Source organism: Culex quinquefasciatus, chromosome 2 (assembly GCF_015732765.1).
Source record: "Culex quinquefasciatus strain JHB chromosome 2, VPISU_Cqui_1.0_pri_paternal, whole genome shotgun sequence".
NCBI classification, from domain to species: Eukaryota; Metazoa; Arthropoda; class Insecta; order Diptera; family Culicidae; genus Culex; species Culex quinquefasciatus.
Window position 1 is genome coordinate 103,089,382 of NC_051862.1, and position 13,345 is coordinate 103,102,726.

Here is a 13,345-nt window from a genome sequence, read left to right on the forward strand (position 1 = left end):
AAAGTCCTTTGTCAAAATTAAGTCTTAGGGGCGCCTCCAGTTCAATTTTCGTAATTTTCATGAAAGTGTTTTACTTATAGGGGTGCCTCCAGTCAAATTTTTCATATCGAGAATTTTTATGATTTTTTTAAGTAATAAGGGTGCCTTCAGTCAAATTTTCATAACAAAATTTGTATTATTTTTTTTTTTAATCGTAAGGGCGCATCTATTCAATTTTTCATATGATTTTTTCAAGTCGTCGGGGCGCCTACAGTCAAATTTTTATATTGTATATTCGTATTGAACAAAATTAAGTCTTAGGGGCGCCTCCAGTTAAATTTTCATAATTTTCATAAAAATGATTTAGTCATTAGGGCGCCTTCATTCAATTTTAAATGTCGAGAATTTGCATGATATTTTTAAGACGTAGGGGCGCCTCCAGTCAAATTTTTATATTGCATATTCGTATTGAAAAAAAATTAAGTCTTAGGGGCGCGTCCAGTAAAATTTTCATAATTTTCATAGAAAATCTGGTAGTCATAGGGGCGCCTATAGTCAAATTATTCATATCGAGAATTTGCAGAATTTTTTTAAGTCATAAGGGCGCCTCCAGTCAAATTTTCATAACAAAATTTGTATGATTTTTTTAAAGTCGTAGGGGCGCCTCCATTAAATTTTTCATATCGGGAATTTGCATGATATTTTCAAGTCGTAGGGGCGCCTCCTGTCAAATTTTTATATTGCATATTCGTATTGAAAAAATTCAGTCTTAGGGGCGCCTACAGTTAAATTCTCATCATTTTCATAAAAATGTTTTAGTCATTAGGGCGCCTCCATTCAATTTTTCAAATCGAGAATATGCATGTTGGAGAACTTCTGCCGATGATTGAATTTGTTACCCTAGATATAAGAATTTTGGACTGTTCTAATGTAATCATGAATTGTTGCGTTCTCTCAATCAATCTCTTATCGCTCTCTGCGATCTTTTGCATGTCCGCCAACGATCGTCAGCACGATCGATCGGGTAGCCGATAGGGAGCTGCGGCTCATCAGTTCAGTCTGTATTCGACAACGCTCGCAAGAATACATCGAGGAGGAACCTCTGCCAAAATCACTTTTCGCTTTTTTCTTTGAATAAATGGCCCAAGTCTAAGCCGTATAGTCTTTCTTCGAAAGTTGTTTTAATTTTTGGCAAGTTCCCCACCGAAGCAAACCCCACGGAGAAGACGTCCTGCCGAGTAGCTGCCCAGTTTGCGTACATTTTTTGGTGCCGAAACCCGGGACTGCCTGGTCATCACCATCGTCGGCCGGCCTGAGGAGAACATCGTGGGAATCTTGGACTCCGGCAACAATCGTCGTCTGTCAGAGAGTTGCTGATTTCGTCCTACGAGGGATCTTCGGTCGGAACAATCTGCCCACGGCAGTCTTCTCGACCTGGACATTGGTACGAGGCAAGGACATCGTTGGACTGTGCACGTGGAAACCGCGTGGACGAGGAAGCAGGTCTAGCCAAGCGAGCAAAGGTAACCTCACAGCAGCAGATAAGGTGAGTTACAAGTGAACCACAATTGCGACAAATAAAGTGTGAATTCACGGGGTTTGAGGATTTTGCGCTCATCACTATGTCGAAGCAACTGAAGCAGCATTTGATTCGTCGGAACAACATTTTGGGTTCCCTAAAGTTGATTCACCATTATGACGATAATTTTGTGTTCGATAGGGATTTCCCCCAACTCAAATTTCGCCTCGAGAAACTGGATCATCTTTGGGATGAATTCAACGAGGTGCAAGATGAAATTGAGTTTAGCCAACCCTTGACCGACGAGCCTGACGCTGTTAGGACTCAATTTGAAAACGACTACTTTGAGCTGAAGGGAGCTCTTTCGTCGAAATTGGAAATCGCCACCCAGAACACTCACGCGCCTCCCTCCCCCATTGCTCCACCTGCATTTCATTCCTCCGTCCGGCTCCCCGAATTGAAAATCCCTGATTTCCACGGGGATTATGATGAGTGGTTGAACTTTCACGATCTGTTCAACTCACTTATTCATTCGAACCACCATTTGTCGTCGGTGCAGAAGTTTCAATATTTGAAATCTGTGCTGAAAGGGGATGCTGCGCGGCGCATCCAGAATTTGGATGTGAACACGGCTAACTACACGCTCGCGTGGAACATTGTGAAGAAAAAGTACGATGATAAGAATCTGCTCCTGAAACAGCACTACATGGCGCTGTTATCTATTCCTTCTGTTCACAAAGAGTCGTCGACAGCGCTCTCGGAACTCGCTGACGAATTTGATAAGCGCGTTGGCGTGCTTAACAAGCTTGAAGAGTCCAAAGATCACTGGAACTCGTTCCTCGTCACCCTTCTCAGCATCAAGCTTGATCCTGGAACCCAGACGGCGTGGGAGCACAGCTTGGAGGACGACCAGAAATCTACTTACCCTGATCTGATTGCTTACATCCTCAAGCGCTCTCGCACGTTACAATCTCTAAAGCTCTCCCAAACTTCGCAACACGGCACAAAACCCGAACCCAAGGTCGAACACAAATCCACTCGCTCGAAGACCTCAGCGTACCACTCTACCAACACTAGTGATACGCTATCCCAGTGCAAGCTGTGCAAGCAAGAGCACATGCTGCACCAGTGCGATGAATTTAAGAAGCTTTCGCCACAAAACCGCTTCGACATTGCCAAAAAGCACGGTCTCTGCTTGAACTGCTTAAAGGCAAGCCATATGATGAAAGCATGCACTGCGGGTTCGTGCCGAACGTGTAACAAACGCCACCACACACTGTTACACCTGAACACAGCTGCCGCCGACAAACCAACGGCCTCAGCTGTACAAGTTGCCCACTGTCAACAATCCTCACGATTGGCTTCGGTCGTCGAGTCTCCGTCGTCGGTTACGTACACTGCCGAGCAGTGTCACGTGGTCCCTCGGGAAATGGGATCGGCCCCGTCGCCGTCGGTTGGGCAATGTCTTTCGCGTTCGTTCGTTCCGTCGTCGGTCTCGCACGCAGTACCGTCAGGGTCTCACAACTCGCAAGTGACTCACAGCCAAGCAGTCACTCAAACCCACTCGTTCGTCTCGAAGGCTGGTCAAGCTGTCGTCTTTATGCTGACCGCCTACGTTAGGGTGATGTGTGCAGATGGCACACACATCCATGCTCGAGCCCTGTTGGATTGCGCCTCTGAAGCAAATTTCGTGACCGAATCTCTCGCGCAGGCTCTGCGGTCGAAACGCAAACCCGCAAACGTCGATGTGTACGGTATCAGTCAAACTGTCAAGAAAGTGAAGCACCAAACCACAATCCCTGTTTCGTCTCGTGTGGGCCCGTACACCACAAGCATGGACTTTCTGATTCTGCCCTCCCTAACCAGAATCCTTCCCACTACCAACGTGGATGTTTCGAAGTGGGTCATTCCTCGCCACCTCCCACTTGCCGATCCAAAATTCAACATCGCTCATGACGTCGACATGATCATTGGCGTCAAGCACTTTTTCGCCATCCTGCAGGGTGAACAACTTTCGATTGGATCTGGCCTACCAACACTACGCAACACTGTCTTTGGATACGTCGTCGCTGGCGACACGGATGCACCTGCACAACAATCCGTAACTTGCAACGTTACTGCTGTCGAACGGCTGGAAGCTGCAGTTCGCAAGTTCTGGGAGGTGGAGAGCTTTGAGACAGGGAAGGCCCTGTCCCTCGAGGAACGGTATTGCGAGAATCATTTTGTAAAGACCCACACTAGAGCCCCTGACGGTCGGTACGTGGTTCGTCTGCCAATTCGTGAGGAGTTGCGATCTAGTTTGGGAGAGTCGATTGCGGTCGCTCAACGCAGATTCTTTAGTACTGAGAGGAAGTTCACGTCGAACCCGGAGCTGAACAAGGAGTACTCAAAGTTCATGGCGGAGTACGAACAGCTCGGGCATATGGAAGAGGTCACTCCAGATCTCAGCAAGCCTCACTTCTACCTTCCTCACCACGCGATCCAGCGACCAGAGAGCACAACAACAAAAACCAGAGTGGTCTTTGATGCTTCGTGTAGATCGTCAAACAACATCTCGCTCAACGATCTATGCTACATTGGACCTACGGTGCAACCACCACTCTTGGACACCATTCTGCGATTTCGTCTGCCAAAGTACGTCGTCACTGCCGACGCGGAGAAAATGTACAGGCAGGTACTCGTCCATCCGGACGATCGGCCGTTGCAGCAGATTCTATGGCGATCTACCCCGAACGAAGACCTGAAGACGTATCAGTTGAACACTGTTACCTACGGTACCGCCCCCGCGCCGTACCTCGCAACCCGCGTCCTGAACCAGCTGGCCGACGACGAGGCAGAAAACTACCCCCTCGCTGCTCCTCAAGTCAAGCGATCGTTTTACGTGGACGACTACTTATCGGGTGACAACGACGAGAACCGCTTGATGGAAACTAATCGTCAACTCATCGGACTTCTTGGATCTGGCGGTTTCACCATGCGCAAGTGGTGCAGCAACAGCTCTCGCGTTCTGTCTCACATCCCCGAGGAACTCCGAGATCCCCGAACCGAGTTGGAGCTCAGCGAATCCGGATCGATCAAGACGCTCGGCCTTCTGTGGCAGCCGGTGCCTGACCACCTCAGCTGCAAGGTTCCCGAATACAACTCGACGGAGCCAATCACGAAGGCACTCATTCTCTCGGAATTGTCGCAGCTGTTCGACTCAACTGGTATGGCAGGACCAGTCATTGTTCGAGCAAAAATGTTTCTCCAATCGCTGTGGGAAAAGAACTTCGGGTGGACCCAAGAGCTGCCAGAGGAGTATCAAGAATGGTGGAAGCAGTACAGAATCGAAATTCGCGTCCTCAGCATGCTCAAAATCCCTCGCCGAGTTCTAATAGATCACTCAGTGGTCATCGAGCTGCATTGTTTCTCGGACGCGTCCGACAAAGCGTACGGCGCGTGTGTCTACGTGAAGTCAACCAACTCGTACGGCAGGTCGAAGGTCAACCTGCTTATTTCGAAATCTCGCGTCTGCCCTAGGCGCAGATTAACGATCCCCCGTCTCGAGCTGTGCGCAGCTCTGCTGGGGGCCCAACTGACCGCAGCTGTCCTGGAAGCCACCAACCTGAGCTGTCCAGTGGTCTACTGGTCCGATTCTGCGATCGTCTTGCATTGGATTGCGTCATGCTCATCAACCTGGAAGGTGTTCGTCTCGAACCGAATCGCAGAAATTCAACGCCTCACGCAGGGCATGCCCTGGCGTCACATCCCAACCCACCTGAATCCAGCAGATCTTATTTCTCGGGGACTTCTTCCTTCAGAGCTGGTTGGATGTGTATTGTGGGAGCACGGACCAGAGGTCATCGAGCTGTCCTCTTCGCATTGGCCCCAAAACTGCATTGAACTCTCACCATTACACATGCAGGCTCGTGACGACGAAGCACGCCAAACTGTGTCGGTGCTCACAACAAGCTCTCTCGAGGATCGCATCCAAATCGAAGATCATTCCGCACTCTTGCCCCTGCTCCGCTCAGTCTCTTGGATTCGGAGATTCACGGACAACTGTCGCAGCCGTCCCGAAGAACGACGAAATGGTTTTCTAAAGTTTCGAGAAATTGACGACACACTCAAGCTGCTCATCACACTGACGCAGCGCACCCACTTCGCTCAGGAAATCAAGCATCTTCTCAAAAATCCCGGCCCAGTCCGTAAAGACTTCGATTTCAAATCCCAAATCAAGACCTTGAATCCCTTCATCGACCCGGAGGGTCTGCTCAGAGTGCACGGCCGGTTGGAAAACAGCAGCTTACCGTTCGACACCAAGTACCCCATAATTTTGCCCGCCAAAGCACATCTGACGCATCTGATCGCCAAAAACACCCACTGGGATACTCTACACTCGGGTCCACAACTGCTGCTATCGACGCTACGTCAGCGCTACTGGCCGGTCAGGGGGCGAGATGTTGCGAGGAGAGTCGTCAACGAGTGTCTGGACTGCTTCCACTGCAAGCCAAGAAGCATTGACCAGATGATGGGGCCTTTGCCAGCAGCTCGTCTCGTTCCGTCGCGCGCGTTCGTGAGCAGTGGTGTCAACTACTGCGGGCCGTTCGCCGTAAGGCCACCGAATCGTCGCGGCGCGTCCGTCAAAGTATTCGTCGCGATCGTCGTCTGTATGTGGTCGAAAGCGGTACACATCGACATGGTGTACGACCTCACGTCCGCGTCGTTCATAAACGTCCTAAAGCGCCTCGTTGGACGTCGCGGCCGCGTGACCGACCTCTACTGCGATAACGCCCGAACGTTCGTCGGGGCTAATCGCCACCTGGAGGAACTGCGCCGAGCATTCGATGCGATGCACTCGTCGGATGCAGTCGCCGCTCACTGCGCAGAGAAGGGGATCACCTTCCACTTCAACCCTGCCCGATCGCCGCACCACGGAGGGCTGTGGGAGGCCGCTGTTAAAAGCTTCAAACATCACCTCTACCGCGTGATGAAGGATACGCTGCTCACCATTGACGATTTCAACACCCTGATCGTCCAAATCGAAGGCGTCCTCAATTCCCGACCCCTTACTCCTCTTTCCTCCGATCCCACTGACGTGGTTGCCCTCACTCCTGGGCACTTCCTCGTCGGAGAACCGCTGTTCTCCATCCCTGAGCCCGATCTGTGCGACATTTCTATTAATCGGCTCAACTCTTTCCAGAAGATGCAACAAAAGCTCCAGCATTTCTGGAGAGCATGGTCGCGCGACTACATCGGCCACTTCCAAAACCGCAAGAAATGGCCCGTGGTCCGCCCAAACATCGAAGTCGGCACGATGGTTCTCCTAAAGCAGGACAACGCTCCTCTAATGCGCTGGAAGCTGGGCCGGATCGAGGCGGTGTTCCCCGGCAAAGATGGGCTCGTTCGTGTGGTGGATGTCCGCACGGCGCACGGCACGTATCGGCGTGCAATCACGGAGGTCTGTCCGCTGCCCATCGAGCAACCCAGCGAGGAACCATCCGAGCAGCCATCCGACCTACCAACCGACACAGCTGTCCAACCATCCCACTGAGCCTGGAGGCGCTTGGTGGTTTCTTGAAAGTGCCTTTCAACGGGGCCGGCATGTTGGAGAACTACTGCCGATGATTGAATTTGTTACCCTAGATATAAGAATTTTGGACTGTTCTAATGTAATCATGAATTGTTGCGTTCTCTCAATCAATCTCTTATCGCTCTCTGCGATCTTTTGCATTTCCGCCGACGATCGTCAGCACGATCGATCGGGTAGCCGATAGGGAGCTGCGGCTCATCAGTTCAGTCTGTATTCGACAACGCTCGCAAGAATACATCGAGGAGGAACCTCTGCCAAAATCACTTTTCGCTTTTTTCTTTGAATAAATGGCCCAAGTCTAAGCCGTATAGTCTTTCTTCGAAAGTTGTTTTAATTTTTGGCAAGTTCCCCACCGAAGCAAACCCCACGGAGAAGACGTCCTGCCGAGTAGCTGCCCAGTTTGCGTACAATGCATGATTTTTTTAAGTTGCAGGGGCGCCTCCAGTCAAATTTTTATATTGCATATTCGTATTGAAAAAAAAATTAAGTCTTAGGGGCGCGTCCAGTTAAATTTTCATAATTTTCATAAAAAATCTGGTAGTCATAGGGGCGCCTATAGTAAAATTTTTCATATCGAGAATTTGCAGAATTTTTTTAAGTTATAAGGGCGCCTCCAGTCAAATTTTCATAACAAAATTTGTATGATTTTTTAAAGTCGTAGGGGCGCCTCCATTAAATTTTTCATATCGAGAATTTGCATGATTTTTTCAAGTCGTAGGGGCGCCTCCAGTCAAATTTTTATATTGCATATTCGTATTGAAAAAAATTAAGTCTTAGGGGCGCGTCCAGTTAAATTTTCATAATGTTCATAAAAATGTTTTAGTGTTTAGGGCGCTTCCAATCAAATTTTTCATATTGAGAATTAGCATGATTTTTTTTAAGTCATAAGGGCGCCTCCAGTCAAATTTTCATAACAAAATTTGTATGATTCTTTTTTAAATTCGTAGGTGCGCCTCCATTCAATTTTCATATCGAGAATTTGCATGATTTTTTTAAGTCGTAGGGGCGCCTCCAGTCAAATTTTTATATTGCATATTCGTATTGAAAAAAATAAGTCTTAGGGGCGCGTCCAGATAAATTTTCATAATTTTCATAAAAAATGTTTTAGTGTTTAGGGCGCCTCCAGTCTAATTTTTTTCATCTAGAATTTGCATGATTTTTTTAAGTCATAAAGGCGCCCTTATGACTTAAAAAAATCATGCAAATTATTAATTAAGTCTTAGGGGCGCGTCCAGTTAAATTTTCATAATTTTCATAAAAAATCTGGTAGTCATAGGGGCGCCTATAGTCAAATTTTTCATATCGAGAATTTGCAGAATTTTTTTAAGTTATAAGGGCGCCTCCAGTCAAATTTTCATAACAAAATTTGTATGATTTTTTAAAGTCGTAGGGGCGCCTCCATAAAATTTTTCATATCGAGAATTTGCATGATTTTTTCAAGTCGTAGGGGCGCCTCCAGTCAAATTTTTATATTGCATATTCGTATTGAAAAAAATTAAGTCTTAGGGGCGCGTCCAGTTAAATTTTCATAATGTTCATAAAAATGTTTTAGTGTTTAGGGCGCTTCCAGTCAAATTTTTCATATTGAGAATTAGCATGATTTTTTTTAAGTCATAAGGGCGCCTCCAGTCAAATTTTCATAACAAAATTTGCATGATTTTTTAAAGTCGTAGGGGCGCTTCCATTATATTTTTCATATCGAGAATTTGCATGATTTTTTTAAGTAGTAGGGGCGCCTCCAGTCAAATTTTTATATTGCATATTCGTATTGAAAAAATTAAGTCTTAGGGGCGCCTACAGTTAAATTTTCATAATTTTCATAAAAATGTTTTAGTCATAGGGGCGATTTTTTTAAGTTATAAGGGCGCCTCCAGTCAAATTTTCATAACAAAATTAGAGTGATTTTTTTAAAGTCGTAGGGACGCCTCCATTAAATTTTTCATATCGAGAATTTGCATGATTTTTTTAAGTCGTAGGGGCGCCTCCAGTCAAATTTTTATATTGCATATTCGTATTGAAAAAAAATCAGTCTTAGGGGCGCCTCCAGTTAAATTTTCATAATTTTCATAAAAATGTTTTAGTCATTAGGGCGCCTCCATTCAATTTTAAATGTCGAGAATTTGCATGATATTTTTAAGACGTAGGGCGCCTCCAGTCAAATTTTTACATTGCATATTCGTATTGAAAAAAAAATTAAGTCTTAGGGGCGCGTCCAGTTAAATTTTCATAATTTTCAAAAATAATCTGGTAGTCATAGGGGCACCTATAGTCAAATTTTTCATCTCGCGAATTTGCAGAATTTTTTTAAGTTATAAGGGCGCCTCCAGTCAAATTTTCATAACAAAATTTGTATGATTTTTTAAAGTCGTAGGGGCGCCTCCATTAAATTTTTCATATCGAGAATTTGCATGATTTTTTCAAGTCGTAGGGGCGCCTCCAGTCAAATTTTTATATTGCATATGGGTCATTCCATCTGAAGCGGAACAGCATTTGAAAATTACCCTCTCCGATCCTGCTCAAATTTGTCAGGGCTGTTGATACTATCAAAACATGCAAGAATCCCGAATTTCATCCAAATCGGACCACCCCCTCCATTTTTGTACCTTCCCAAAAAATCGACTTTTTGGCGATTTATGTTTCGTTCCAGAGATATCGAATTTTAAAGTTTTGTGTTTTCGATATTACCTACATCAGCTTCATTCGCCGCATCTGCTTGAAGCACACAGGCGGGCTGATCAATAACTGCTACCTGACCATTTATTGAAATAATATTTCATCATAAATAATCTTTATCATATTGGGCAAAAAATGACTGTATAACACTGTAGGAAACTGGAGTTGAATCACGAATGTTTATTTGCTCAAAAAAACTGAATGAAGTGAATTTCTGTGCTAACCCACAGGACAGAGCAATAACGACACACAGTAAAGAGCAGAATCGGATTCCGACGGAGCGAGCAGGAAAATGCAATTAATCTTGTTAGTAACACTGAACAATAAGTGCACGATACATTACTGAGTAAAAAATATGAACTAAGATTATTAAAATTTGTTGATAGTTGTACTCTAGTGAAGGACGATCATAAGGAGTAGGAAAAGGATTTCTGGAAAGTATAAAACTGAAAAATGTAAGAAAATCACAAAGTTTGATCTGCTGCAAAGCGGCTAATTCCCCAAATTAAGTTGCGATGATTTCGACATCGTCCGAACAACAGTATTTTTTTCTTACAATATTCTTGGATTCTTTTAATCAAATGGAGCTGACCCACAATATAAAAATTGATTTAATATGATCAATCTTTTAAACCATAAATCGGATTTGCCAAATTATGGTAAAGTGTCAATAATAAACTATAATAATTATAATAATAAAGCAGGTTTTGGGGTTTTTGCTGAATGGCACTATTTTGCTACCGCCCATGATGAAGGCCCTAGTCATGGCCTCGGAGGTACTCTAAAACGGTTAGCAACACGTAAAATAACCCAATAAATATTCCTTTCACAAAAATAGATTGATCAAGGTAGGGGAACAGCATCTAATTCCAGCGTTCCTCTAATGTTGCCATATCAGCGCTTTGGCATTCAATTACAGCTGATTAAAGGCGTTTTCAACTGAAATCGAGTGATAAATAGCTCAATAAGAAGTGAGCAAGCAAGTGTCTATCAAAAGTTTTGCAAAATTTGTTGTTTAACACTGAAACGCCCAACGCATGTCCAACTTACACGGACGCCCAAGCCTCCCAAAAAAGTTGGAACGGTAACTTCAACTCGCTGGTTCTTGGGCATAACTCAACCAATCAAGGTGATTCTTTTTTCCAGTGATTTGTTAGAATGTCTAGATGATCCTAGAACTTTGTAGAACTTAATTTGATCAAATCTGTAATTTCTGCGACCGAAAACATCGTTCCACCTTTTTTAAAACGACTGCCTCCGCGGAAATTTTGGCGAATTTTTTTTACACGCAAAAAAAAGTTGGAACGATGTTTTTGATCGCAAAAATTACAGATTTGATCAAATTAAGTTCTGCAAAATTCTAGAATCATCTAGACATTCTAACAAATCACTGGAAAGAAGAATCATCTTGATTGGTTAAGTTATGCTCGAGAACCAGCGAGTTGAAGTTACCGTTCCAACTATTTTGGAGCCTTGGGCGTTGCAATGTTAAATAGTGAAAATGAGCAAATTGGACGAAACTAGGAGCGAGGACTTAACCTGCCAAACATACCAGAATTTCCCCTAATAGCCATTTGAATAAATATTTGCGTTAAATTATAAAACAAGCAAAACAATGTAAAAGGACCGAAGCCGAAGTGTAAACAATGAGTCTACCTTGCTCACGTCAGTTGATGCTTACATTATAAACGAGCAGGATAGACTCTTTGTTTACACTTCGGCTTCAGTCCTATTACAAAGTTTAGCTAGAAAAATATAAATTGAATTAATCATCTCCCAGAACACCATGTAGCAGTTATTGATCAGCCCGCCTGTGTGCTACTAGCAGATGCGGCGAATGAAGCTGATGTAGGTAATCTCGAAAACACAAAACTTTAAAATTCGATATCTCTGGAACGAAACATATTCATTTCTGTCGAAAAGTAATTCTTTTGTAAAATTGGCCGGGGAACACGATGGTGAGGTCAAATAAAAAAAATAAGTTGGGGTGTTTTGAGATACGGCCGTTTAAAGTTTTCAATTGCGCAATACAGGTAGAACAAATAAATTAATCAAAATTTTGATCACGGAAATGGATTCTACGTCCAATTTCCTTCAAAATTGAGTCTAAGACCGACCCGCTAAGATTTGTGGTTCCTGAGTTATCGTCGTTTGAAACTAGGAGGTTTGGTCAAAAATCGCCAAAAAGTCGATTTTTTGGGGAGGTACAAAAATGGAGGGGGTGGTCCGATTTGGATGAAATTCGGGATTCTTGCATGTTTTGATAGTATCAACAGCTCTGCCAAATTTGAGCAGGATCGGAGAGGGTAATTTTCAAATTTGCACTTTTTCGTGCACAGTTGAGATGGAATGACCCATATTCGTATTGAAAAAAATTAAGTCTTAGGGGCGCGTCCAGTTAAATTTTCATAATGTTCATAAAAATGTTTTAGTGTTTAGGGCGCTTCCAGTCAAATTTTTCATATTGAGAATTAGCATGATTTTTTCAAGTCATAAGGGCGCCTCCAGTCAAATTTTCATAACAAAATTTGTATGATTTTTTTTTTTTAAATTCGTAGGTGTGCCTCCATTCAATTTTCATATCGAGAATTTGCATGATTTTTTTAAGTCGTAGGGGCGCCTCCAGTCAATTTTTTATATTGCATATTCGCATTGAAAAAAAATAAGTCTTAGGGGCGCGTCCAGATAAATTTTCATAATTTTCATAAAAAAATGTTTTAGTGTTTAGGGCGCCTCCAGTCAAATTTTTCATATCGAGAATTTGCATGATTTTTTTTAAGTCATAAGGGCGCCTCCAGTCAAATTTTCATAACAAAATTTGCATGATTTTTTAAAGTCGTAGGGGCGCTTCCATTATATTTTTCATATCGAGAATTTGCATGATTTTTTTAAGTCGTCGGGGCGCCTCCAGTCAAATTTTTATATTGCATATTCCGTATTGAAAAAAATTAAGTCTTAGGGTCGCGTCCAGATAAATTTTCATAATTATCATAAAAATGTTTTAGTGTTTAGGGCGCCTCCAGTCAAATTTTTCATATCGAGAATTTGCATGATTTTTTTAAGTTATAAGGGCGCCTCCAGTCAAATTTTCATAACAAAATTTGAGTGATTTTTTTAAAGTCGTAGTGGCGCCTCCATTAAATTTTTCATATCGAGAATTTGCATGATTTTTTTAAGTCGTAGGGGCCCCTCCAGTCAAATTTTTATATTGCATATTCGTATTGAAAAAAACTAAGTCTTAGGGGCGCCTACACTGAAATAAAAAAAAAAGTACAAAATTCCTTTATTCTAGGAATTTTGCCCCCTTTCCTTATTTAGTAATTTGGCTTCTTTCTTCGCAAGAAGTAACCAAATTCCTAAATTTGACAGCATGCTTTGCCAGCCTGAATTGACCAGTGGCGCCAACTTCACTTGATTAATTGTACTGCAGAAAGCTCAAAAAGCCTCGCGAAAAGCTTATTTAGCCATTCAAAGCGACATCTGGTGGCAAGATTAATAAAACGTCTGAAAGCTCATAAGGCGACATCTGGTGGCGGTGGACAGAAACATCATTGCAATTTAGTTTGATCAATTTGTTTATTTTTTTTTTTTTTCAATGAAAA

At 43.6% G+C, this 13,345-nt stretch overlaps 1 protein-coding gene across 1 annotated transcript; it reads left to right on the forward strand.

The window, feature by feature from the left end:
• Window positions 1–1,601: 1,601 nt before the first annotated feature.
• Window positions 1,602–7,031, forward strand: LOC119766145. Its single transcript, XM_038250544.1, has one exon. The coding sequence runs from the start codon at window positions 1,602–1,604 to the stop codon at window positions 7,029–7,031; it is 5,430 nt and encodes a 1,809-aa protein (XP_038106472.1).
• Window positions 7,032–13,345: the final 6,314 nt, after the last annotated feature.

What these genes read in the sequence shown, in the direction of transcription:
- LOC119766145 (XM_038250544.1), top strand. Translation starts at nt 1,602, where the DNA reads ATGTCGAAGCAACTGAAGCAGCATTTGATTCGTCGGAACAACATTTTG.